Source organism: Cygnus olor, chromosome 13 (genome assembly GCF_009769625.2).
Source record: "Cygnus olor isolate bCygOlo1 chromosome 13, bCygOlo1.pri.v2, whole genome shotgun sequence".
Taxonomy (NCBI): Eukaryota; Metazoa; Chordata; class Aves; order Anseriformes; family Anatidae; genus Cygnus; species Cygnus olor.
Genome location: NC_049181.1, coordinates 14,088,936 through 14,115,416, shown reverse-complemented (window position 1 = coordinate 14,115,416; position 26,481 = coordinate 14,088,936). Strand labels below are relative to the sequence as shown.

At 42.4% G+C, this 26,481-nt stretch overlaps 2 protein-coding genes and 1 long non-coding RNA gene across 12 annotated transcripts in view; 2 read left to right on the top strand and 1 right to left on the bottom strand.

Annotated features, from left to right (window-relative positions):
* IL1RAPL2 (interleukin 1 receptor accessory protein like 2) overlaps positions 1–16,603 on the top strand; it is a 358,032-nt gene extending 341,429 nt beyond the window's left edge. For all 10 annotated transcript variants that reach the window (XM_040572218.1, XM_040572223.1, XM_040572227.1 and 7 more), the window contains 3 exons: positions 1,398–1,541; positions 5,235–5,405; positions 14,668–16,603. In XM_040572218.1, coding sequence (XP_040428152.1) covers positions 1,398–1,541; positions 5,235–5,405; positions 14,668–15,365 — 1,013 coding nt within the window. In that variant the 3' untranslated portion in view covers positions 15,366–16,603. The remainder of the gene's footprint in view (positions 1–1,397; positions 1,542–5,234; positions 5,406–14,667) is intronic.
* LOC121077217 lies at positions 5,828–17,003 on the bottom strand. Its single transcript, XR_005823959.1, has 3 exons — positions 16,597–17,003; positions 9,003–9,143; positions 5,828–6,113 (listed from the first exon to the last, which is right to left on the bottom strand). It is a non-coding gene; the product is annotated as an uncharacterized LOC121077217 (long non-coding RNA).
* Positions 17,004–25,087: 8,084 nt separating this feature from the next.
* The window catches only part of NRK (Nik related kinase), a 103,140-nt gene continuing 101,746 nt past the window's right edge, over positions 25,088–26,481 (top strand). The window contains exon 1 of the mRNA XM_040572215.1: positions 25,088–25,106. The gene's annotated coding sequence lies outside the window, so the exon portion shown is untranslated. The remainder of the gene's footprint in view (positions 25,107–26,481) is intronic.

Below are 26,481 nucleotides of genomic sequence, written 5' to 3'. Positions count from 1 at the left end.
TGAATTCCCTGTTCTCAGAGAGATTAAATAGCTATTATAATAGACTTTTTCCATCTATTAGTCCATGACTTCTCAGCAGACAGACATCAGAGATACTGTAAACTGGGAATAACTTGACATCTGATGTTAATTATTGAAATACAAGGCATGGTGAGGCAGGGCTAACCCCAAAAGATACACAACTAATTTGCTTTTTATCTTGAAAATGACACAAATGACATACCAGTAATTTCTTCTGGCCTAAGTTTTAGAAGTGTAAAGATCACAAAAACTTTTTCTCGCCTGTATTACAGTTTTTATATCTTCATATTGTATTTATCACAGCAGCAAATATCTTCATGACATCTTACCTAATTAATATAGAGGCTATGATATAGATGCTAATATATATAATATAGATGCTAATATATAATATAGAGGCTAATTAATATAGATGCTATTGTCAAATTGGCATGTTTTGTCTTTTATGGTAATGTAATATGCCAAGTGGTGTTACAAGCAATATTGCGTTCTGAGGACATTTCAGGATAAGAAGTGATACTGTTAAAGCTAGCATCTTAGGTCAGGTAGAGCACTGTATTTAAGGCTTTTTATCTCATTTTGGCATTAGTTTGCCAAATGACCTTGAACACGTTGCTTCCAGGCCTCTGTTTCTCCAGCTGTAATAGATGGATAATTGCATTTGGATGAATTTGTGAAGTACTTTGGGATAGACTGCTTGTGATGTTTTGTAATAAAAGCATCCCAGTAGGAAATTTTAGCTAGCACTAGTTCCCATTTAAAGTATAACATGTGCTAAACAAATATGTGAGAGCTCCACTGGTAGCCGTCACAACTCGAAGTGTGTGCTTCTGGCTCCTCACGTTGTTTTGGGCACTCTACATGCTCAATTCATTCGCTAGTGATTCAGCCGAAGTCCTGGCTTGACAGCTTACATCAGCTCATCCACTGGCTCCACAAATATAAAACCAAAGTTTAATATTATTTGGGGGACTGCAGTCTCCCAAATGGGGTACAATATGCCTAGTAAACCTATTCTCACATGCTGCATACAGCATTTGATGCTCTCTGCCAAGATAGAAGTTTCAAACTCCACAAGCTCATTAAAGGTTGATTAATCCTCAGTGTAAAATCACTACATAATTCCCTGGTAGAATTACGATTATAGCCTCAAATGCATTCTGGATGGCAATTTCAGAATTGAAAGAATAGAAGGAATGAGTGGTTGAAGTTGAATAATAGGTAATGAACAAAAAACTACAACAAAAAAAGAGACATCCTTGATGTTACAGTGGTTATAACAAGAAGTTGTGCAATTTTATATGGAATTGTACAGTGGATTAGAGCCATTAAAGTTCAAAAAGATCATAACCTTTGTCTTTCCCTGCTAATTTTAGATTTGATCTACAAAATAGAGCTTGCTGGAGGTTTGGGAGCCATCCTTCTTCTGCTTATTTTGCTGGTGACCATCTATAAGTGCTACAACATAGAGTTAATGCTCTTCTACAGACAGAACTTTGGAGGAGATGAAGCAGCAGATGGTAAGCAGTTGCTCAGGAAACTCATAATATATGCACTGGAAATATTTCAGAGGTCCAAAGTGGTGAAATTTCTAGTTTAAGTTCAAACTTCTACGCACCCAAAAGTGTAAATCCCTAAGACTTTTTCTCAAAGCCTACTGGAATCAGAGTCTGTTCTGTTCTGTTCCATAGGCAAATGGGAGTATGAAGAAATGTTCAGGAGCCAGTTATGGAGGCTTGGATGCTGTTTGTGAACTGATTCCCCAGCAGAACTCTTTTAAACATTTCCCCATCAATTATTTTTAGGCTGTTGACTAACTCTAGGAACTAGTAAGAGTCAATTGTTATTGAGGTTAACTAGTTACCTCAGTTAATTGCGAGTCTGAAAACAACTTAATGGAAATATACAGCTTGCCTGAAGACTACATTTAAGAATAGCATGGGGTGTTTTTCAGTGTTTCCCCCCGCCTTTTGGTAGCGTATGATCTGTTTGGTGCCTAAAGCCTATTCTTTAAATTGAAGCTCTAATTTCCGTGAACATAGAATGTTCCTGCTCCCGTGAAGCTGGAATAAGCCCTGGTGAACTAAATCCAAATGCTTTAAATCCTATTAGTGAATTATAGCATATTATATTATAGCATAGTTAATATACTATTAATGTGCATATAACTAGTATCTGCTGAAGATCTAAAGTACAGTATTCAAGTAAAGGTACTTCTCATAGCCTACTTCAACACTTAAGAGTCACATAGGCAGTCTGGAATGGTATCTAGAAACAATAACATATTTTCAAAAGGAGCAGGGAACACATTTCCCCCATTGTGCAAAAACAATGGGCAGTTGTACAGACATATTGCTTTCTGCAGCTAGCATCACCATTATCAAAAGAATTGTTTTCTGTTAAGCACTGGGTAGATGAAGTGTGAAAAGGTTTGGCTGCAAAGAAATCCATAGTTTTGGAGGATGGGTGGAATGATATCCAAGGGGTTATAGAATGTGGAATGTTAAATAGCAGGAACAGAGGTCAGGAAACTTCTCTCAGTCTTTGTGTAAGTGGGAAAACCTATAATTATGTTTTTCTCACACTGTACAATACTGGATAATGTTTATTCTAATACGCAGGAGAAAGTGAAGGGTAAGATTTTGTGATTTTAGAGGTAATTTACTTCTAGTACCTTGGGATTATACCAATGTGATTTCCTTGGCTTGCACCAGCCAAAAGTGACGTGAAGTGGTAACTTTCCTCCAGATTGCTTTCATTTGTTTAGCTCGTGTTTTCAATGTGAAGCTGCTGCATTTTTATTAATGCAACTTCATTGTTCAGTTACTTTTTAATTTATGAAACATTTTGAAGTTGTTTAGAAGAGACCTCACGAGTACTCAGAGGATTCTGTGTGCATGACAATTCTGAAATCAACCTCTTGTTTTTCCAGTGCGTGATTTTAGAGCTATTGCAGCTTTGTATCTCATTCTGATCCTGCCGAATGAAAAATGGAGGCAGAATGTTACTGAAGTCACAGTGTATAGAAGTGTGTTTCCTCCTACTTCTGTAGGCTATACAGCGAACATGTAGAGGTCCTGTGAGAAGCCAGCTGCATATATGCCATTGCAGAATCGTATCCCATTTTATGCGTGTATTTCTTTAAAGTAAAAGATTTGGAACCGAAAAGATTTGCTTCATCCAATTGTTAAAAATACCCTATGTAAGCAGTGTTGGATGCATTCACTTCCTGTGTTGTACATAGCATTGCTTTTAGACAAAACATTTCAGCAGTACTGAAGATTAAGGGAAGCCATTTACAAAATAGCCCCCAGCAGTGCTGCATCCAAAGCACACAGAGCAAGCAGTGGGTGAGCATGGCTAGGTCCTTCTGTTAACATCCCGTAAATGTGAGGCTTGTGAAGAGGCAGCTGAGGCTGCAGAGATGTAGCACAAGCATATGGACTCACGGGAGCCCTGGGGGAGCTGCTTCTGTCTCTCTTTTGCTTGCTTGCATTGTGGATAGAGGAGACTGGAGAGGGCAGTGGTACCCACGCAGCTGGAAGGGACAGGACTCAGCTCAGGGACTGGGTTCACGCTGTTCCCAGTCCCTGTCTTCCTCTCTAAGTGCACAGCTTTCGTGCTGCTTTGTAACCAAGCACATCAGTGCCCGGGGGTTTGCTCTGCTACCTTTACAGAGCTCTCAGATGTTTCCAGGGACGTTTGTCTCCTGAATCCCGTGGTTGTTGGCTTCTCTTAAAAGGTTTCAACAAGCTTCATTACGGACAAGATAGCAGGTTTTGGACATGGCTCCAAAGCCAACTGGCCTTCATTTCTTTGCTGTTAGTTCTTCTGTCAACTTTCCATCAGTCACTACTATTTCTGTGAGCTGCCGATTTCAGAGAAGTGCCAGCACACCAGGTGAACCTCCTCCCATACAGCCCTGGTGACACCAGGCAAATTGCCTTTTACAGACAATTATTCACATGCTTTGTCTGTGGCTCTGACCCTCATGGGTCTGGCTTTGTGTCAAGAATTATAAGAAAGCAACCATCGTTCCAAGGTCATTGAAGAACGTGTTGTATTATGATTAGCTATTTCTTCTTTTTATTGGAATGTATTGATGAGTTTTAACTGCTTCCATTATCTTTCATGTGCACAGTTCTTCACAGATAATTGGTACTCAGCAATCCCCCATTCATGCAGTTTTGTCCTCACAACATTAACTATTTGATTTTTCATTTCTGTAAATAATGGCAGCTGTGCTCTTCCCTGGAGACTAAATTGCTGAAGGTTGACTTTTTCAATACACTCTTTTCCATTACTGCAGAGGAATAACAAAGAGAAATGTCACTAAGACAGTCTGATCACAGCATGGATCTCAAGCTCGATAGCGGTGCCACTTCTGTTCCTGGCACGCTTGCCAGCTCTCAGCTCTGTGTGTCGGATGCAGAGAGCTAGAGTCCGGCCCCGGTGCTGTGCAGGAGGAGCAAGGAATTGGGTTGCCAGACCTCTGTGTCACAGCCCAGCTTTCCTCACAAGGCATTTTCTGGGGTCCCCTCTGTCACCCACCTTTCGATAAAGCCCTGAGGCTTTGCTTCCACCCTGAGCTGCAGGCATCCTAGTGCAGGAGAAAGTCTCTCCCTGCTCCACACTTGCTCTTGGAGTTATTTCTAGGTCTGATAAGGTGAGCCCCAGGTATGTAAAATGTCCTGGATCAAATGACCTCTAAAGTTATGATATTGGCTTTAAAATTTGGAAGATTTTCTGAAAGAATGCTTTGAACTGTTCACATTTGTCACCGTTTTCTGTATAATCAGTATTCATTTGAGTTTAAGTTGTGCATTTCTCACATTTATTTGTGAAAGGAAGTTCTCCTTTGAGTGAGAACTCAAAACTTGCCCATAACCATAGCACTCTTGAGGCACAGGAGTTGAAAGAAAGATTTCCATTAGCACCAGAGAAAGGATTAAAATAAGAAGTTCCAGCATTAATATTTGTATTTGAATTTTTCCCAAGATCTTTTCAGATATGAAGTGTGTACACTGACCACATGAGGCAGACTTGCTAGCCAGCTAATTTCTCTGCAAAAGCCAGGTTATATGTTCATATGAAAAGTACCAGTTTTGTTGGCGTGATCATTTCTAGGAATAATACAGTTTTCTAGAACTGTCCTATGCTCTTTACAGTGCTTTTGCAAACGTCAGGCTGAACGTGAATTTGTTTCCTTACAGACAACAAGGAATATGACGCATATCTTTCATACACCAAAGTGGATCCCGATGCATTAGATTGTGATAATAACGAAGAGGAGCACTTTGCACTGGAAATCCTGCCAGACGTTCTCGAAAAGCACTATGGATATAAGCTCTTCATTCCAGATAGGGACCTGATTCCTAGCGGAAGTAAGTATTTCTGACCTTTGAGTTTTAATTCTCTTCGATGTGCTGTGAAGGCCTGGACTGTGCAATAAATACTAGATAGGGAAAGCCTGTCCTTGTGAAGTGGTTGTCAGGAGCGGCTAAGTTTCCTCACTGCTGCAGATTTGAGCTCTAGGTTAGAGTTTGTTCCTGCACCACTGAAACCAGAGGGGGAGCTGCTATTGATTTCAGTGGAGGCAGAAGCTGGACCTTTCAACGGGGGAGGCAGCAGCGCTGCAAGCGATAGTGTAATATAAAATCTCTGTGTCAGATACAAGGAGCTAAAAATGAAAGTTCCAAAAAAGATTTGTGGTTTCTGTTTTATTATTGAAAATGGGATATTTTTAGTAATTACTTTTTTGTCTGTGTCTTTTTTCCCTAACTTTGAAGCCTTATAAATAGCTACATTAATTTTCCAATTAATGGCAAACATGCAGTTTTTCATTAGGGTTTTGACCAAGTGTTGCATTTCTGAGCAGTATCGGTATTGTGTAAGTAATACTAATACTTCAGGGGACTGTGTACGGTCCTGTGATCTGATGCTGTCTTCCATGCTGATGGTAAAATACAGCTGTCCGTTTCAAATCAATTTTGCTGCTGTGTCTGAAGATTCAGCAGCACCTTTGGATGTCTGTACCAACAGTTAATGCTTTCTGAGCTGTGGTTATGGCATCTCTTCTTCCAAATTCATTTCTGGACAAGTCAAAAAGACCATGAATCATGTCAATGAATGGCACAATATGTTTGCTTTAATATCGTATTTATTTGAAATGTTACCCATGTGAAAAACATGCTTTTTTTTTTTTTTCACTAATTCTGTCTGCTACAAATCATTTCCATGAAAAATGCTAAAAAAGTGTATGAACTTATTTCTGTATATGCTACTGGATAGGAAATAGGAACAAGAAAACAAAGCAATGACTGTACTGGAGCAGATGTCCCCAAACATGAAACAGCTAGAACATGACTGCATTAGCAGCCTGCCTGCCAAAGACTTGAAACTGCTGCCTTGCTGCTGCCAAACCCAGTGCCTGCCCCAGAAGTTGAAGCCTGTTTCTTTGCTATTTGAGGGAGCTGGAAGCAGAGCTCTGACTCCAGTCCCACTGGGAGAGAGGAGTCAGAGCCTAGGAAGAGATCATGCAAAGCCCCCTGTAGTGGCTTGAACTTATCATGTGCATTTGCAGCTCCTAGGCCAGGGCTGCTTCCTTTATTCCTTTGTGCTTTGCCCCTGCGAGGAGTGAGTTTTACTCCATTAGTCCCCTGAAACATATTCCAGAAAGGGGACTTGGCTTATAGCCTTTTTATTTCTGACAGCCCAAGCAAGCGGTACTGAATTATTAGATAATAAGAGAAAATGTCTTTTTGTGTTAAAAATCACAGGACTGTAGTAAATAGTTGTTTCATATCCAACCATATAGCAGTTATACATTGCAATTATACAAGTGAATTGGAGTTTAAATCTGGCCTTTCACCAATAACTATACGCACAGATTAATCTGAAATGAGATCCTTCTTTCCAATTGCTATACCAGCCAGCATGGTATTTTATTTTTGTCTATTTTTGTCAGTCAGACACTCAGCAAATACTTGTCATCACTTTGGGTATTCATTAAACCTCTCCTGAAAATGTAGGGTACCTGAAAATGTCAGTTCTCATTTATGAGCATTCACAGACTTAATGCTTCTTTTTTCCTCTCAAACTCACTTCTTCAGTGTTATGAAAGGGCCTGATTCTAACATATGGAGCTTCAAGAACGCTTAATCAGACATAATGACAATACAGAATAAAATACGGATCTGAAATGAGTGTGATTTGCATGCTTCAGCTTTGAAAAAGATATGGGGGGAGGTGGCACTTGATTTTGAGGGGGGCAAGAGAGAGGGAGAGGTGATGGCGAAGGAGGGAAGGCTCAGCCTCCTGCATTTGCAAGCTGTTGGTGTGCAGAGGAGAAGGGAACGTGGCTGTTTCTGTCATTTGTGCAATGCTCACCAGTCTTACAAGGACTTGCAGTGCATAGTGAGGAGAGCAGGCAGCATGATGTGCTATCGACCTGCTAGAAATTTCAGAGGCAAACCTAATATATTTTAGAGTGACTGTCACAAAAAGTGACAGACGCGACAAAATACATGGCTCTTCAGGGCAGATTCCTATAGAAGAATGGGGTTTTGGTCACAGTTATCCTTTTTGATTTCAGGAAATATTTCTTCTCACGTGTACCGCATTTCCTTGTCTTTTGGTGTAAATGATTTTGTGTGATATAATGCTTTCCTGCTCTCCATGCTGATGTTGCCTTCTGTATCTTTTCACATGTACTTAAATGTGTGATTCCAGCAAATCTGGGGTGTTTTCTAAGTCTGGTTGTTTCACATAATCTCTGCAGTTTTAAGGTGCTGCCACAGGAGGGTGTGCATTATTGCGCTTGCTTCCTGGCATGTAGTAACACAGCTGCTGTTTGGGTTTGAGAGCAAGCAAAAAATAGATATGTTAAATAGTATTTCATTTGTCTTCCTTGGATACTTCTCTGAACAAACCGAAAAGCTGACTTCAGAAAAGTTCAGGACAATTTTGATTATGATTTTGCCAGGTGATTCACCTGTAGGGAAAAGCTGTGATAGGCTTTGCATGCCCCTCTGCAGCTGAGGGAGAGGTTCAAGCCAGATGCACCTGAGCAGGGATTTGCTCACCCAGCAGAGCTCCTCTGCTGAAAGGGGGACCCTGGCAGTGTCCCCACCTCATATCCCAGCTCTGCGCTTTGGCTCTGCGCTGAGGACTGGCTGTCTGAAGGAGGCGTGTGGAGCAGATGTTGCCGGCCCTTGGAGGACAGAGATGATGGCTGCGGGGGCCGAGGCCATAGCTTTGGAAAGCAGATTCCTGGCCTCGGGAGTCCAGGTTAGATGAGCCTGAGTCACATTTGCAGGAAGCGTTGGTTTCCGTGCCCTGCAAAGCCGGAATACAATTACTATTCCAGTGGAGCATTTTGTCCTAGTGGGAGATCCCTCAGGAAGGGCACTGAGGGCCTCGGTGATGCCCACTTTGCAGCAGTCAGCAAGGATCTTTGCGGAGACTCTTGGTGTCGCCTGAAAGCAGCATGAAGGGACCCATCCCTGAACTGGTGAGGTGGAAACAGGGCTCAAGCAGCCACCACTCCTCTGCTCCTCTCCCTCACGCAGAAGCCCACGCAGCCATGCAGGCCAGAGGGGTGACAGGGCAGCAAGATGCAACATGTGTGCTGTGTAAGCAGCAAGACCGAGTTTGACTTTAATTCCAGCTATTCTTTCTTAAAGAGTATCCTTTGGTAATGACAGAAGAGCATTCTTCATTCCCTCAAAGCTGACAGGACGTATACCTCTCTGCCTAGGCACTTAAGGCACCAATAAACATGTCGGCCTGTATAAGGAGACGGTGATCCTTAATTCTTCTTAACCATTATCATTTTTTCCACACTGTTACTTTTCAAGACCTTTTTTGAACAAACCCTTTTCCACAGCCAAGCAGACTCTCGAATCCTGTGAGCTTTTTAATTCAGTGTTAGGAGACCTGCGGAAACTGAAGAGCTGAGAGGAAAAAGTAGAAATACTTACATTTTTATCTGAGACGTTTTCTGTCTCACTAAAGATGTTTCTACAGAGAGAATGATATATTTGCACTTGATTCTTCTGAAATTGGGTCTACATCAGAGGAAGATATTTTTCTCCAGTGGCTTCTACAAATTATTTTAAACCCTGAAAGTGAAGAGATCAAGACTGTCTATTTGTACTTTTAATACCAGCAATACTAATCTATTAGAACATCATCTAGTTGCTCTCTAAGCATATGTGCATTTGATCTTGACAGGATTGAAAACACACCAGCAATTCACTCCAGCTCAGCCCAGGGTGTAGAGATCAGGCACTGAAAAGAACAACACTAATAGAATAAAAATCTTTGCTTTTACCTGGGAAATAAGAGGTTAGCAGCATGACAGGAGAGCACCTCAGGCATCCAATAAAAAGCACCCAACAGTCAATATTGAATTTCTGGCAGTTTGTAGTTTTGTCTGCCCATCTGCAGTGGGTTTCTTTTATGTTGTTGTTTTGGTTTGGTTTGTTTTTTGTTGTTGTTGTTGCTGTTGACTGGTGAATTTGAGCTTCCTAAGTTCCTGGATGAAGAAAACACACTTGGACAGTGTGCCTGGGGTTCCCAAGGAGCCTTTGTTAGATATGTGACACCATTTACGTGGAACAGAAATAGAGCACTCAGCACCACAAACTCCTTTACGAAGTCCCTGGTTATTTGCTCTGTATGAATCTTACAGTTAATGCCAGGCAAGTAAAAATGAAATCCAGCAGAATGATAGTTAAAAGTGGAATAAATATAAACAAAATCCCTCTCTTTAGAGTCAGCCAGGACAGGATGTCTACCTTGTAGTGGTTTGCTGAAGGCCACCAAGATGGTCGGGAAGCTGGTGCACATAGCATAAAAGGAGAGGCCAAAAGAACTGTATTTCATGAAGAAAAGAAAGGCAAAGGGGGAATTTTATTGTTGTCTTTCCAGTGGAAAGCACACAGAATATGGAGGCAGACTGTACAGTCGTTGGATAAGAGTCCATAGGTAGAAGTTGCAACCCTGAAAATTCCAATCTAGTATTTGGAATTTTTTGCTTGCCATGAGGGTGGTTAGACACCAGGACAGTACCCAAAGCCACCGGAGAAGAAGACTTGAGAAGATCCTTGGCGATTTTCAAAGCTCTACTGGACAAGGCCCTGAACAATCTTACCTGCTCCTGCTTTGGGCAGAAGATTGACCTGGAGACCTTCAGATCCCAGCCCGTGTGATTCTACAAGTCTTTGATTCTAAATACTCAGAATTTTGATTCCGACATCCACTACTATACCAGTTTCGGTTTCACCAGAATCACCAACTTCAGACACTTCAGTCTCCAAGGAGATATCGCCAAAGCCATCTTCTATTCTATTATTTGTTTCTTTCTGTTGTACTCATCACCCGTCTCTTAGCTTATAGTGGGATTGTGCTCTCTTTGGGGCAGGGGCCATCACTCTGTTCTGTGTTTCAGCAGTGCCGACTGCATTGCCGTTCTGGCTGGAGCTAAAACAAGCAACAAATGTTTAAGAAATAGGAAAAGCAAGACAAGCAGTTATTTTTGCTGTAATAAAGTAGCTCAAGTTAGGGTTTGGGAACTATTCGGTTAGGAAACTAGGACTGAATTATTCTTCTATAAATAACTCTTCCTCAAGTGATAGTCATGTTGCCAGAGGCAGCAAGGCTGGTTATTTTCAGAGTGTCAGGAACCGGCCAGTATGGTTGATGGCAAATACCCTTTGGTCCTTGTGGTGCTGCAGACCACATTTGCCAAAAATATCCATAAGACTTGATACGATTGCTGTTTTTTCTCTCTCCCTCAGCCGCTTTTGCAGATTGTTTGAATCTAGTTAGTCAGATATTTCTTTGTGTAAGCAACTCTGTGTCCATGGTATTCCTTAGTTTTCTTGATCTTGGGCCACTTGCATATTAGGTTGTCTGGGTTTCCTCCCAGACAATGGCTAGCATAGCTCATTCAGGATTCAGTAGGCAATTATGGGTGATTACACTCTTGCAAATAGGATGTGTGTCTCAGACTTCAGTGCTCCACACTACATTCACCATCGTTACATGTTGACAGTATCTAGTGAAGTGTATATTTGCTGTCAGGTCATCTATCTTCATTGCTGATGGGCAACCATGCAAAAAGCATGTTTGTTTATGGGTCTAAAACTTCTTGTTGTCCATACTTCTTTGAAGATCCCATTGGCCATAGTACAAGTAAGTTACCGATAGAGCTTCCCAAAACTGTAATTTTTTAATGAGAAATACTAACATTTTGAAAACTGTTTTTGTGCCATATTGCAAAATGGTGTTTCAAGAAAAGGAGAAAAAAAAGGTCAAAATTAAAATGTCATTTTTTCAATAAAATCAAGTAGGTTAATGCTAATTCTGCCATTTTATTTTTACTTTATACTTTATGATACAATATAATTTTGAGAAATAAACCCAAATTATTCTATCCTGATTTTGTCAAGATTTTTTCTCCCCTCATAATGAAATGTCATTGAAATTGACTCCTTCTTTGACAACAATGAAGTTTTAATGAAATGACATTTATCTGATGAAAATACACTTGCCTGGAGTCTTGCGGTTGATGATGGTTGGTGATGTGAATCCTGAAGTGCTTGTTCAGTTTCTTCTTGAAAGTGAAACAGAACCATTGCTTGACAATTACCTTTTAGCTCAATAGAAAGGCAAAACCAACCCTTTGCTATATAGCTGGCTTGTATTTAATACTTCTAATGGACAGAACACTTAAGACAGCTTACCCTCTGTTATTTTGAGCAGTCTGTACTTCTGAATTGAAAGGGAGTGGGTGACTTAGCAACTCTAAGATTTATGCAGTCTTGTACCACTGAAGGGTAGGGGAAAGCATGAATTTCCAGGCTTTAGAAAGACAGGAACCCGTCCTTCTTTGCTTTTCCTCGCAGAAATGTTTGTTGTACATGTTGGGCATTCTGTAGGATGCACCCAATTAAACCACATACTCCAGGGAAGTAGTAGCAGTAGTCCCAAGCTTACGTTATTGGGATTATTCAATGATTCTGGGCCAGATGGCTGGAAAATGTGTTTGCCTTTCATTTGGGTTTCCGCTTTTCTGTAATATGGTGTATTTCATCCTCACTGCACCAGCAGACCCCTTGTACATTGGCTGTGTCTGTCATTGAACCAACTGCAACTTGGAATTTGCACCTAGTGGTTATTTGTGAAGGTCTCTATAGAGTTGTCTATAGGAAGAGCTCCAAATTGTTGCAACACCTGTCAAGTAAGCTGGGCATACCAAAGTATGGGAGAGGCACAGAGGGGAGAAGCGTCCATCTGAGAAAATACGGGATTTTTCCTCTCATCTTCCTACCTCATTCCCTCTTCGACTAAAGCAAAGTCTGGTGAGTTTCTGGTTGAGATGGTACAATGGATGGGTTGTTGCCATTGAAATTATTGCTGCTGGATATTTGAAGATATGAAAGGGAAGTGACTTTTTTCTTTGGAATTGGATGTGTACAGGATATGCGTGGCTGTGCTTAGCACTAACCTGGCTACATGGTACTGAATGTGTCCTGCAGAGAATTGTCTTGTACATAGCAGTGTTCTGAGGTGTTTGGAGGAGGGATGAATATGTCTCAGGAAAGATGCATGATAGTTTGTTGTTTTACTGTATCTTGCAGATTCAACTTCTAATGATGAAGCTTCCCACCTAAATTCTTTCTTTTTGGGAGCAGAAAGAAAGGAAGAAAATGAAGAGTCTGAGCTGTTGATACATTGGGATAATCTCTTTCCATTGTATTGAACATTTCTACCTTTCCCTAAGTTTTGTTTCACCAGTTCTGCTTATCATTTTCTCATTGTTGCTGATTCTCTCCCCTCTCTGCTGCCTCTCCCATGGATCATAATGTTGAATTTTTTTCATTAATGAGTAACTATTTTACACAGAGCAATGTGGCGGTTTTCCTCATAAAATATTCTAAGAGAAAAAAAATAACTGTAAATGCTGCATGATTAAAGAATCATAAAACTGAAAGTCAGGATTGTTGCCTAGAGATTTGTAATGTATGTGTATGTCTTAATTTTGTGTGTGTCTGTGGGATGTTTACAATTGCCTCTTTTTTCCATTTGTGAAAGAAATTCTTCTTGCTGCTAAGTGGTGAAATAAAACATTAGTAAAGGCAGATTTGATGCTAACTATGCCTTCAGTCTCATGAAAATAAGCTATTTTAGAATGTTCCTGTTGGCCTATTTTGTAGCTATTTACTTTACTGGAAGTGGTGTGAATAAGCATGCTGTGGTATGGTGCCTGGGACTATAAAAATGAGTCTTGCAGTAACAGATGTTGATTAATGATGTTATTTGTAATCGTTGTTCCTGCTAGAGGGCAGTGTGTGTAAGAGAGGCCCTGCCCTGTGCTGAGTAAAGATCTGTTCTGTGCAGCTTCTGTGTCCAAGTCTTCATTTATAACACATGCTTCTCCTCTGTTGTCAGATAGCACATTCTGAGTAGCATGGTCAAAAGGTTCATGTAGTTAAAATAATAATTTCCTGTCTCTAAGCTCACAATCACGATGCTCTGCAACCAGTGAACACATTTCTGATCTTAATATTTCTTTCAAGTGTTTTCACGTTTCTGGTCCGGACCCAAAACCGATTGAAACTTCTTGGAGTCTTGTCATTTAAGTGGGTTTTAGATCAGGTCTGTAAGTAGACCTCTTTCCCATCCCGTTCCATGTCAGACCACTATAATTGGCATCTCTTCCCTACCATCCCTGGGACAAGTGAAACTCTGGATCAGAAACCCAAGTCCAACTTCAAGAACGGTTTCAAGTTCAGTAAGCTGACAACATGGAGCTGATGATGGGGCTGGCATTTCTGCTTACACTGATCATTCACAACTTCTTGGTGTGCATGAATGAAAGAAGAATACTATTTTCATCGTCACTGATGTCTCAGCAAATAAACACCTCCAATATGCTTAAATTTTCCATCTGTTCCCGTCACTTGTGAAGTTTTTGTTAATACCTTGATGTACGTAGAAGCACAGGTTTGCAATATTAAAGCAAACCACTGAGCCACAAAAAATGCTGTTGTGTTTTTGTGGTTAATACCTAGAGAAGAAACAGCTGCCATGCTGCTTCTATGCCATAGCACAATTTCTGCATGTGATAAGGTTGATTTCTTTCTGAGCACTTGCTAGTTACGGTTTGCACACCCTGCAGCATCCTCCTGCCCTTGCATCTGAAACACAAGAACTGCTTCCCAGAGTGTGCTTCCCTCAATGTGTCTTTAATCATAACCAGTGTTAATGTTAAAATTTACGCAAACATTACATTGATCTTGATCTATAATTTGGCAGTAAGTGAACTGTGTATTTTTAGTTAGTAATGCATCTACACAGTGAGGATATTATGTAAATGCCATTCTGTTGAGATGAATAGGGAAAAACAGTTACGGATTGAGGATGTTATTGAGGAGTTTTCTTGTATATATTCTATCAATAGAAATGTGTTGTGATGCACAATCCTATTTCTGTTGGAGTATATCGTGAAGTGCCCCTTGTCTTAAATGGCGTGAATCAGTGAGCTATAGGATTTTGTTAAACTTAATTGCAAGCCTGATGTTTTGATGCAATAGTCTTCTTTATTCTTTACTCTTTCTCTCTTTCTGTAATTTGTAGCCTACATTGAAGATCTCACAAGATGTGTTGAGCAAAGCAGAAGACTCATTATCGTGTTAACTCCAGACTATGTTCTCAGGAGAGGATGGAGTATTTTTGAGATGGAAAACAGACTCCATAACATGCTAGTCAGTGGAGAAATCAAAGTTATTTTGATTGAGTGTACTGAATTAAAAGGGAAAGTGAATTATCACGAAGTGGAATCTTTAAAGCACACCATCAAACTTCTATCAGTGGTGAAGTGGAAAGGACCAAGAAGCAGCAAACTGAATTCTAAGTTTTGGAAGCGCCTAGTCTTTGAAATGCCAGCAAAGAAAAAGGAGGTGGTGTCTCGGCGTCAGGTCCTGGATTCTGCGGAGCAGGGCCTTTTTGGAGACCTCCAGACTGTACCCTCCCTTGCCGTTACAGGCACTTCTGCCACGTTGGTAGAATCACGGGCTGATTTAACTGATTACCATCAAGCAGATTCTGTGCAAATGAGACATTATTGCAGAGGATACGAATACGACGTGGCAGCAGCAACATTGCCTATAGCTTCCATAAGCAACCACCACACATACTGTAACATACCTTTGACACTACTAAACGGACAGCTACCTCTTAACAATACCATGAAGGATCCCCAGGAGTTTCACAGGAACAACCCCTTGCTACCTTTATCAGCAAGGGAGCTTAGCTTCACCAGTGATATCTGGTAGCGAAGATCAGGACGCTTCTGAGATGCTTCATGACTGCCATGAAGACGTGTTTTTAAAGAACTTTGCCCAAACCCCATGGGACAACAAATCATATTTGAAGCAGCGGCACACTTATTTGCTTTTCTACTTGAACTTTTTTGTTTACATTTACAAATTATTGACAAAGGGGGCATTCTTTTGTAAGTCAGTAATGTCCTTCCTGTCTTTTAATGTACAGCTTGATTGCTTCTTAAAAAAAAAAGGGGGAGGGGGGAGAGAAAAAACACATCCCATCATTCTACAGTAAGTTTACAATCTGGGATGGATAAAAGTTCACTGTATATGATCTCCAGCATCCATAGTTATGTAATAGTATTTGAAATACACAGAAGTTGTTGGTTTTTTCATATGAACTTCAGTACGGTTTGAAATTCTAATATCATATCATGCCACAAAAATGATTATCTCCTGCACAGACCACAAGGGGTGAATCATTCTCAAAAGGAAGGAGGAGGAAATCTTCCCAGTAACATTCTCTTTTAAATGCATTTTAGAAGATGACCAGCTGAAACAATGCAGATGAATCTTTATTGGTAAAGTGCATAGTAACAGTTACTGCAGAATAAATCACCTGCTTGCATCAGCATCCCTTCATTTTATTATTGAGGCATGTTGTATTCCTAGTGAATGATTAGCAATGTGTTTTTATTAAACAACTTACTAGAATATTGGAAGATGTTTAGGAGGATTTAAAACAATTTTTCTGTGGATTATAGATTATTTCATAATTTCTCAAGGTTTTTAATGGCATTTTTTAAAATTAGGTATAAATTTGTTGGTGAATTCATTGATTTGAAATTTCGTAAGATCTCTTGAGCTGTTTTAAGATTTGTAGTAAAGGCAATGTAATTTTACATAGCTTTTTCCCCCAAATCAATAGTTACAATTTCAAATTAACCTTTTTCTGAGAACATCAGCAATAGAAAATAATTACTACAGCAATATGCAGAGATGAAGTGCTAAATTATTCACGTTTACTAGTAGTCTGACTTCAATTGCAGTGATAATCACCTGAGACAAGTTCTTTCCCAATCTACCTGTCAGTTTATACCTTTAAAATATAGCTGAAGCAGGAATATTTCCGCTCTCTGTGCAAGCAGTGAAAAGCGATATTTTTAAAAAGCTGGCCAGGTCTTGCATTTCTCACTTCTGCACATGGTCCCATCAGTCACATGAGGATACTGTCATTTACCTTCTGCGGAAAGCGTTCTTGCTGCTTGTGGATGAGAGGTGCAGCCCAGACACTCGGCATCATGCATTGCTACGCAGTGAGTTGAGTTTTCTTCAGAGCAGTGTGTTTCGTGAAGATTCCCAGCCGCAGTTGATTACGAGTCCAGTATACAACAGTATTTAAGGAAAAAGCCCTAAATAATGAGGGAAGAAGCCAGTTTTGCAGTTTTTCTGGCACAGCATTAATGAAAACACAGTAGACATGAGTTTTGTCTCAGTAAGATCTGCTGGAGCAAGTCCCCAGAAATACTTTTATGGCAGGCAATCTTGCCTGCATTTCAGTATGTTTTTTGCATTGTTCTCTGTGATTGTATGGATAAAAGTTAGCACTCTGCACTCAGCTGCCTGTGGTTTCATCAGCAAACAAGCTCGGTAAATCCTTAACATTTTGCAGTGGTTCCTAAATTGTACCCTACAGTCTAAGTGGAAACAAACGCTGACCTAAGACTTAGAAGTATCCAGAATTGGCCCAAAGGCCATGAGAATGATCTCAAATGTGCTATAATTCATAGAGGTCAGTATTTTTCCATTGCTTCTTTCCCCAGTTCTTTATTCTTTGCCCTCTTACATCAATTTTTATCTATAACTTTTTTCTTAGGTTCTAAATAATACATTTTTCTTGTTGCTTTTTCTAGTATTATTATGCATTTGACACTAACACCAAAATAGAAATCTAGGAGAGATACTAATTTATTACACAGTATAGAACTATAACTTGCTCTTTTGTGAAGTTAAGTTCAGAACATAGAGATAGGTGTTTAATATGCGTATTTTTCTACTGAGAAAGTGATTTTACCTCCATTATAAATATCTGTATTTCAACCTCCTCCCAGAAATCCACAAAAATTGCACTGTTTTATAAGTGTTATGGACTGTGTTTACACTGGCTATGTTCTTTAATGCAAAGTGTAATTTTAAAAAAGAAAAACTAAAGAAATCCCTGCATGAAGAGAGCTGCCTATGTTTAAATGAAAAGCTGTACTTTTCATTATCTTCCTTTTCACATTACTTTAGAATCTGGTTAATTCACATAGAATGCTCAGTGAGATTTTAAACCTAGTTCTGTACTAAGCATGCAAATTCAAAAAAAAGAAAAAAGAAAAAATCCATATGCAGATTGGTCTGCTTCTTTTATTTACAATGATTAAATATGGGTAGGAAATTCATTTACCTGATGCCAATATGTCTCTTAGAGCAGTAGTGTTCAAAAAGCAAAATGCAGCCATGTTTGTATTGAGGTGCCATGAAAAGAACAGTTTTTCTGTCATTTTGCAAAAGCACATTGTGTGTCTGTGTATTGATATATTTTAGTTATAGACGACACGTCACGACCTGCTTTAAGATTTCAAAGTGTGTATTGAGTACTCTGACAATATATACATGAATCAGAACCGCCTGTACCCCTCTGCTTTCAGGGCGGGGAAGGGACCTGAGCTCAGGAGCTCTCTCACGTTGACTCAGGTTCGTGTAAGACTGCTGCGACACGCTGGAGATCAAGTGTTACCATAGGTAGCAAGTGAGGGTCTGGAAAAATACCGTCAAGCAGTGCATTGCATCTGTTGGGGGGGCCTGGCTGGCACAGAGGCCGGGAGCTTGTCCCCCCTTGCAGCCCTGAGAATCGCCCCCCTAGCTGGGGGTGGCAGCTGGATCAGGGCCACGGAGGCAGAAATGTCCTTGCTCATTCACGCAGACTTCATTAGCTGAAACAAGGGTGTTTTGCATTCCTCTGTCTCACCAAAGCCATGTACTTATTCAGCTGGATTTTTTGGGGAAGAGGCCAGGGTGCCGCATCCTGCTCGTGTGAACACGCAGCCCTTGCCAGCCGCAGGCTGTTGCACAGCCTGACAGTCACCAGCAGCAAATGTCCTCGCTGCAGCCTTGTGGGGCTTCTGGTCTGGGCACGGTCATTTAAAGTGGTTGGTTGCAATGTTTGGAAACTATTGCTTGTATGCTTATCCTTGTCAGCGATGTGCTTAAGAAGCAATTGTGGTTTGAAGGTTGTCTATAGAAATGAGCTAGAAATTGGAAACCTGTTCGGTCTTTACAGATTTAACATTCCTAAAGAAAGTGCAGAGAGAAAGTAGGGTAATTTTGATTTAAGTAACAAGGTAGAATGAATATTGACAGTTGGGAGTGGGCTGTGTGGTGGACCAGTGCTTCAATAATTTAATATTCCTGTCTCTAGAAACCAGAGGAGAAAGCTGTATAAAAATACTGCTGTCTTCTGTCTGCAAGGCCTGCTCCAAAACCCATTCAATCCAGCAGAAAGAGCTCCATCAAATTCAGCAGACTTACGATAAGGCCATAATGCCATTTGCTGTGTACAGAGAAATAAAAAAAGTCAAAGAGGGCAGAAAGAAGTAAGGAGATTTTCTTGCTTGCTTATTTAATCTGTCTAAAATCAAGCTTATTTTTGTCCCCATTTGGTGCGGATGTGCTCCAGGACTGTCCAGCCTTGGGAAAGGAATTTTGTGCATTTCTTTGTTATAAACAAGATAAGGACTTGAGAATAAATAACAGATACTTTTAGAACAAAACCCATGTGATTTTTAAGGGCTTCTACTCCACTCTTAGTAGTTTCTTTTGATTCAGCAGCCTTTGTTCATGCAAATGCATAAGCACATACTTAAATTCCCCTTAATTCAGTGAGAAATACTTAACTGAGCGGGGACCTAGAAGAGCAGTTTGTAGACCAGTGCCAGAAACTGTGGTATTTATCTGCTTTTAGAATTGTGCCCTGGTGGAGGGCCTCAGAGCAGCTTTTCTCATTTCATCTCTGAAGGGATGCTAGTGTTAGGGCAGGACAGCTGGCGGCCCTCACAGTCCTGCTTATGGGAGAGAGTCCTTAGTGCTTGCTGGCCTGGCACCGACATCTCGCTGGGAGCTCAGTGGCAGACCGAGAACAATGGCTTTTTTCTCGTGTCCCACTGGGGAGACTGGGGGCTTATCCCATGGGCTCGGTTAGAAGTACCACCTGCAGGGCGCCTCTACCTCCCCGCAGCGTTTTGTGCTTCTGCTCCCCTTTGAGGTTCGTGCTGGGGCTGCAAAGTTACTGGGAGGCCAGGGAATGAGTGCTGAGTGCGAAGAAGGGAGAGGAAGAAGAGACTGGTCATGTCCAAGTGTTTTCCAGGGAGAAATGCTGATTCTGTATAGCACAGTGACAGCTCTTGCATGAATGCATCGTGTTTGTCCGCTATTCGACGGATGTTGGGCAAAGCTCCCCAGAAAAATGCCATTTCTTGCCAGCTCACTTGCTTCAAACCCCTTGTTGTGATCCTTTTTAAATTATATTGCAATTCCCACTGGATGGAAAATTTTCCCTTTTTTTAAAAAAAAAAAAAAGTTTCAGCTTATGTGTGTGGAAATCCCCCACAAAGTAGAAACTGATGCTTTGTGGTGGTCCTGTGGGTTTGAAACACACATGATGCCAGAGGTGTTACTAGATGGATCACCTCCGGTAAGCAGTGTGGGGTGAGCGGTTTGTGCTGTGCAATGGATGCTGTCACCAGGAGGACAGCTTCTCCTTCAGGCATTCCAGCAAACCAAACTGCTCCGGTCCACTGGATGTCCATTACCAGTAAGCATGGCCCAGCATTAAGAGGAAAGTGGGTGCTGAACTTCACCGCCCAGGGCAGTCCCAGTGGCAGCTCTGCTGGGGGCTGTATCAGTTTGCATCAGTACCATCCCCAGGGGTCTCAGTCCTGCAGCCTGCTGAGCAGTGCAGCCACAGCCAGAGCCTGCTGTTCCACTGTAGTTAAGCCAGATCTTATCAAAAGCCCTTGGGAATTAGTCCTGGTCCTCAGCTCTTGCAAATACTGCCACCGTCGCTGTGCTGGTTAGGGCTGTGAGAAATGACAACTCCTGAGGTGGGTGCCTGGGCGTTACGATGGTGTTTCTTTAATGTAATCGTTGGTCTACTTAGTCATAAAATACTGAAAAATACATAAAAGTCCCTTCCCCCATGGTCTTGAAAGTATTTAAGTTTTTAAAATTTCATAACAGTGATTCAAATAGTTCCTTTCTGGCATCAGTTAGCACAGCAAACGTTAAAAATACGTGATTTTGGAATCCGTTGTGTGTTACAGGAGGAAAGCAGAATTCAAAAATGGAAAGTTATGGCATGTCACGTTCGGGCAAACACAAAGAACGATGTTGATCTACATTTTCTTGTTGCTGAAAGGTACTTTGCTTCCCTAAAGGAATGGCATGAAGTGTTTGTGACAGTGAATGGAGGACAGCTTTGCCTTGCTTACCGCAAAAAGACATTTGATCATTTCAGTGCCACTGGAGGAATTCAGAGGTTAATAAGGCTGCTCCAGAGAGGTATAAAACAATGTCTAAAAGAAAGAAATATAAAGTAAAAGTTACCGAGCTTTGCTAGGATATTTGTCATTTAAATATAAAACAGTAGCACTGCCAATGGAAGCAGAACATGACCTGTCAGCATTTATGCTTCATTACAATATCATTGGACAGCTACAGGCCAAGCAGGAAAACAAATAAATAATAATAATAAAAATACAGTTTGTCAAGCTGAGCCAGATCCTCATGGTAGGTATTCTATAAGCAACTCCTGTAATTCATTTCGATAAAGTGTAATTGGCTTTGCAAGGGTTTAAGAGCTTTCTCCTCTTCAGGACAAACACAAAGGCAGAACAATGTATTTTATACTACCCGAGTTTTGCAATTTCTTTCCAGTCTGTGAAATAATTCCACAGCAGCGGGTGATAAATGCTTTCCTGACTGCAAGTTTCCACCGTGGGTATGCAAAGTGATTTGCTGGAGCACGAGCACCAGCAGCTCCTGCTGAACCCATCAGAGCCAACAGACCCACGGGGCTATGTTCGAGTTTGGGGGGGCGCCCGCCATGCTCACAGGCTCCAGTATTTCGCTGGGTGATGGCTAGAGAGCAAAGCACGCGTTAAGACGGTGCTCGTACTGTACACAGGCTTTGCAAAGCCTCTGGTGCCCTCTTTTAATGGAGTAGCGCAGGCAAGCCAAAGTGGAAATAAGAATTGTCAGAGGAAGGATTGTGTGTCTCGGTTCTATATACATCCAAATTATTTGGGATTCAGAGCATGGCCCTGGGATTTATGATGTCGAGGAGAGCATTAGTGATTCTCATGCAGAGAGCGCAAGGGGCTTTGCTTTTACTACCAAGACATATTTTCGTGAGAAATCCAGACCCTGACATGGCCTAGACTTAATGTAAATTAGCCTCTTATGAGACGGCTCAAGAGGAGAAGGTCTAATGAGATGTGAAGAAGCTTTTAAAGTACAATGTACTCTAATCAGGATGTGTATGAGGCTTAAAGGTAACTTCTGCCAGCACCTAAGTGGGAACATTTAATACTTACTCCCCAGATAATATTAGAATCCGTGGTCTGCGTAGACTGTGCACAGAAAATTAGCATCTACTCCACAAATAATAACAACTTCTAAAACCCTTAACAGCTCTTTGATTAAAGGATATCAAAGGCTTTATGATCATGAAACAATCTAATGCCTAACTGGGCTGGGGAAATGTTTTCATCCTCTCTTTAGCAAACGAAGAACAGGGTTGGGATCCGTTTTGCCCAAGATCCTGCCAAAAGCCACGGCAGAGCTGGGGTTGTGCCCCCAGTCGCCCAGTCCCGAGCTCTGCCCAGTGGATAACGGTCCCTCGACTGAACTGGTGATTTCACAGCGGATCACTCTGTGGCCACATCTTCTCTCAACCAACAGAAAAAAGGTTGTTCCTGTCTGCACGGGCACCCTCTGAATGTCCTGTAGGTGGGTTACACATTTTGGAGGACGTGGGAGAGCCCTCCCAGAGCTGACAGCCACACCTCCCTTTGGGACCAGCGGCTCCCTGCAAGAGGTGACAAGGCAGAAGCTTATTGCAAGTCGTTGGCAATAAAGTGGTTTTGGAAGGACACAGACTGACAAGAGGAGACGACAGGAAATCTCTGTGCTGCAACAAATTATTGGCAAAAGGAGACAGCAGGGAAAAAATTGGGCTGAGAGGTAATTTATACCTAATGACCAGCCTGAACCCACATCAGAGCTCTGGCTCCTCGCTGCCAAACTCGGGGAAAATCTGAACAAAGTTCAAACTCCATCGCTAACATCCATCAGCATAATGAACAGAACGAGCATCTGCGATGTGGTAGTGCCAGTCTGTGAGGAAGGCATCGATCCAGGGCCACAAGTTTCAGCCACCCATCAGGACAATTTCTCCTTGCAAAAGGCCTAGAGCGGTGCAGGTGTGGGTATCTCTGAGTGCACAGGCAGCTCACAGCAGCCCTTTCTCAAAAGAGCAGCCTGAGATGGCAAACAGGGGACATCCATGGACATGGTGGGCCTGGCTTTTCCTTGGCAGACTCCCCCAGCTGTGAAATGCCAGTGCTAGTGGCTCCTGCAAGGAGCCACGAGGCAGAGACCATCGGGCTGGGCGAGTGTATCTGAGAGGTGCCACGGCGCAGTGCTTCACGCAATTCCTGAGCTCCACAGGGCCCAACCAGAGCTAAATCCTACCCGGACAGCTCTGCCCCCAGCGGACATGCAACTAGAGGCTACAAGGGGCTAATAACAGGAACGATACTAGGAATTAATTCAGAAATCTGTTCTAAATCCCTTTCTTAATGTATTAACTGTATGCTACAAACTCATCATCCCACTTGTCTTTAAGATACCTAAGTCCCTGAAGAAGGTATTGAAGCAGCATTGTGACAGCCAGGAGTGTGCAGTATAATGCTGGGTGCAGTTATATGGACAAAGGGGGAGCTGTCTTCCATGGGAAGGGGAGAGGACACATCTGCAGGGCAGCGGTGGAAATCTCCGAGCCTGCACCACGGGTGCCAGGATGAGCAGGAGTGGCACAGCGCGGCTTCGTCTCCCCAGTCAGCAAAACAGCGGTAGCCCATGACCAGCGCTCCTCTTGCAAAACACAGCGGTGTAACCTTTGAGCTGCTAATCATTTTTCCTTTTTGGCAGCCAAACAAATGTTGTGAAAGTGTAATTCTCAGCATCCATTGTACCCTGAGGGTTAACAAACACGTACGAGAAGAGCTCCAGATACAGAGCTGGCAGTCTCTGCTTTTCCTTCAGTGTGCGGAGAGCTCTACTGAGACCTGAGGGATGATGGGAGTTGCCTTCTCTTTATCTTTTTTTTGCTTTTTTTGAGAGAAATAAGGTCACAGGAATTGTCAGAGGAGCATGCGGAGCAATTATAGCAAAAGCACAGAAGACTGTCGGAGACACTTCCTCACTTTAGAAGCCTGACTTGTTATTTTACAGTAAGACTGTAAAGCACAGGCTTCCCCAAGAGAGCCCAGGGAAAGCACTGGTTGTGCTGGGCTGTAACAGAAGCCAAGGCAGACATGGGCAGGAGGGGACAAAGCCCTGTGCCCACCTGGGATGCCCGAGGCTCACCTTGCAGGGTGCCCGGTGGGGCTGGAGCTCGGGGGAAGCGCAGCACCCATTGTCCGTCATCCCGGCACCCCGAGCTGTGCTGCCTGAGGGCTGCTTCTCTGTGATGGGATCGGCTGATCTTGGGGTGGTTTCCCCTTTGGCAGCCTTTTCCCTTTGCTCAGCAAAGGCACACCCAAAGCACACCCAAAGACCAAACTGTTGCCCAGGTCTGGCATGCAACAGGTTGCATGGGGATGCCTGTCTGGGGCCAGCATCCCAGGCACAGGGGCTCACGCGCTGCCTGCTCCCCAGCGGGAGATTCTTACAAGTTTGGAAGAGGCCTATTCAATAGATTTCAATACCCCTCCACCAGGCCACTCTAGCCCCAAAACCTCACCAAACTTTACAGTTCCTACTTCTTACCCACCCTGAGCCATCAAACACCCCAGGACTGGCACCGATGGTAAATCCACGATGTCAAAATTAGACTCAAGTATCACCAAGTAACCTACTCGGGACCATTTTGACTTGTACCAAGTTACAAGCTTCTTCAATTGTACTTGAAAATTGTGATGTGGAAGGCATGTTTCCACACAGTAATTGAGGCAAAACAAGCTCAGGTAAGCAGCCACTTCAGTGGGGCATCACTGCTGAACCTGCAGAGCCTGTCGCAGATGCTGTGTGCTTCTCCTGATGCTTAACTTGTACTTTGCACAGCACCACGCTAGGCAGCTCCCTGCCTGCGGGAAAGGAAAACGCAGCGCTGGGGCAGCAGGGCTCACTGTAACAATTCCAAATTTCAGCTTATGGTACTTGGTTGATTCAGGAGCATAATCCCAGATAAGCCCTACATAACCACGTGAAGGCTGTAATGACACCAAGGTCGGATCCCACCCTGCATCCTGGGCAGTTTGCTTACAGAGCAACAGGGATTCGGCGCACGGGTGAGCAGCAAGCCACTGACCGTGCGCTTTGTTGGAAAACAGCAACATTTCTTTAATTTTGCTCTCTTCCCTACAGGCTGCGGAGGAAGTGACTAACTCCTGATCAGGCAGACAAGGACCTGGTGAGAGATTTCAGGTATGTGTTGGAAGGTAAAAACGCTCTGGTGCCGTGTCTAGTCTTGGTGCTATTAGTCAAACATAAGTCACAGCGCTACGCCCGAGATGGACTTCTCCAGAGAAACCACAGGCTGCTAATTTGGAGGGAGGAAGCAGTGGGGATTTTTAACACTAAGATGATAAAATAAAGGTCTCCAGCTGAGATATCCATTTTGGGAGATGAATGATAATTTGCCAGAACAGGGGACAGCTGAAATTAATGATATTCTTCTGTAATTTGTACTACTCTACAGCCAGAGTCAAGGCAGTGTAGTCACTGGGGATCTGTACCCGATTCCTCTGAATGAGAGTTTGTCCCATTAAGCTGAGCAGCTTAAAAGGAAGATGGTAATAACACTGAGCATTTGACTTCAGTTGATCCAACAGCTTCTACTGAGGATAAAAAAATGCCAGCGTGCTGCAGGTTATGTGCTTCTGTACCTACTCTGGTTAATGTGCTGCGGCCTTGCAGAACTTGTGGTTCCTTCTAACACAGAGGGGAGTTACCAGGCGTGTTTTCAGTTTGACATCTGAAATAAAAAACCATGCCTCCCACCCAGATTTTACATGGGTAAGATATTAGGTACTTCACAAAATTTTAAGAAGCGAGCTGAAACCATGTTCCCCACTCAAGCCAACCAAAACTTCCCAGGTTGAGCTGCACTGTAAAGGACCATAAAAGTGACAGTGTAATGGTCAGAATTTCCCTTCCTGACCCCATATGCAAGCCGGTTTCAGCCTGACTGAAGTTCAGTTCCCTTTCTGTTAAGCCATGTCTCTGCAATAGGCCCCAGTGCAGTCACCCCGGGGCCTGGCTCTCAACCCAGCCCTGCTGCCTCTGGTCTCATGTCTGATAATTTAGGAAGGCAAAACTGCAGAAAATGCTCTCAAAAGGTTAAAAAGAAAAATGCAGTAGAAATGCTGGCCAAGTCAGGATCAGCCCTGGAAGCTTACTAATTCTCAGTTTGAGCTTGGACATGTGGAAAAAATAATAGTCATGAAAGGACTTGCAGGCCCTCCCAGTCTAGATGAAGAACAAACAATACAAAGGGACATAGCAAAGAGGGAAAAAAAAAAAAGAAAAAAAGAAAAAAAAAAAAAGATAAATAATGATTATCCTCCCAGCAGTTGTAACATGGAAATTAGGACGGGGTAACCAGCAGTCCAATACCAGCACACGCACTGGAAAAGTGGAGGTGGCCACAGAGGGGATTAAATATGACTGAAAAAGTTGCTAACATCAGTGTGGGAGAATCATCAAAATAAGCCAAGAAGAGAAAAGCGAATGGGAACGCAAACACAGACCTTTGCTGCATTGTTCACAGGCACATGAGCAGCCCCAGCCAGGCACACAA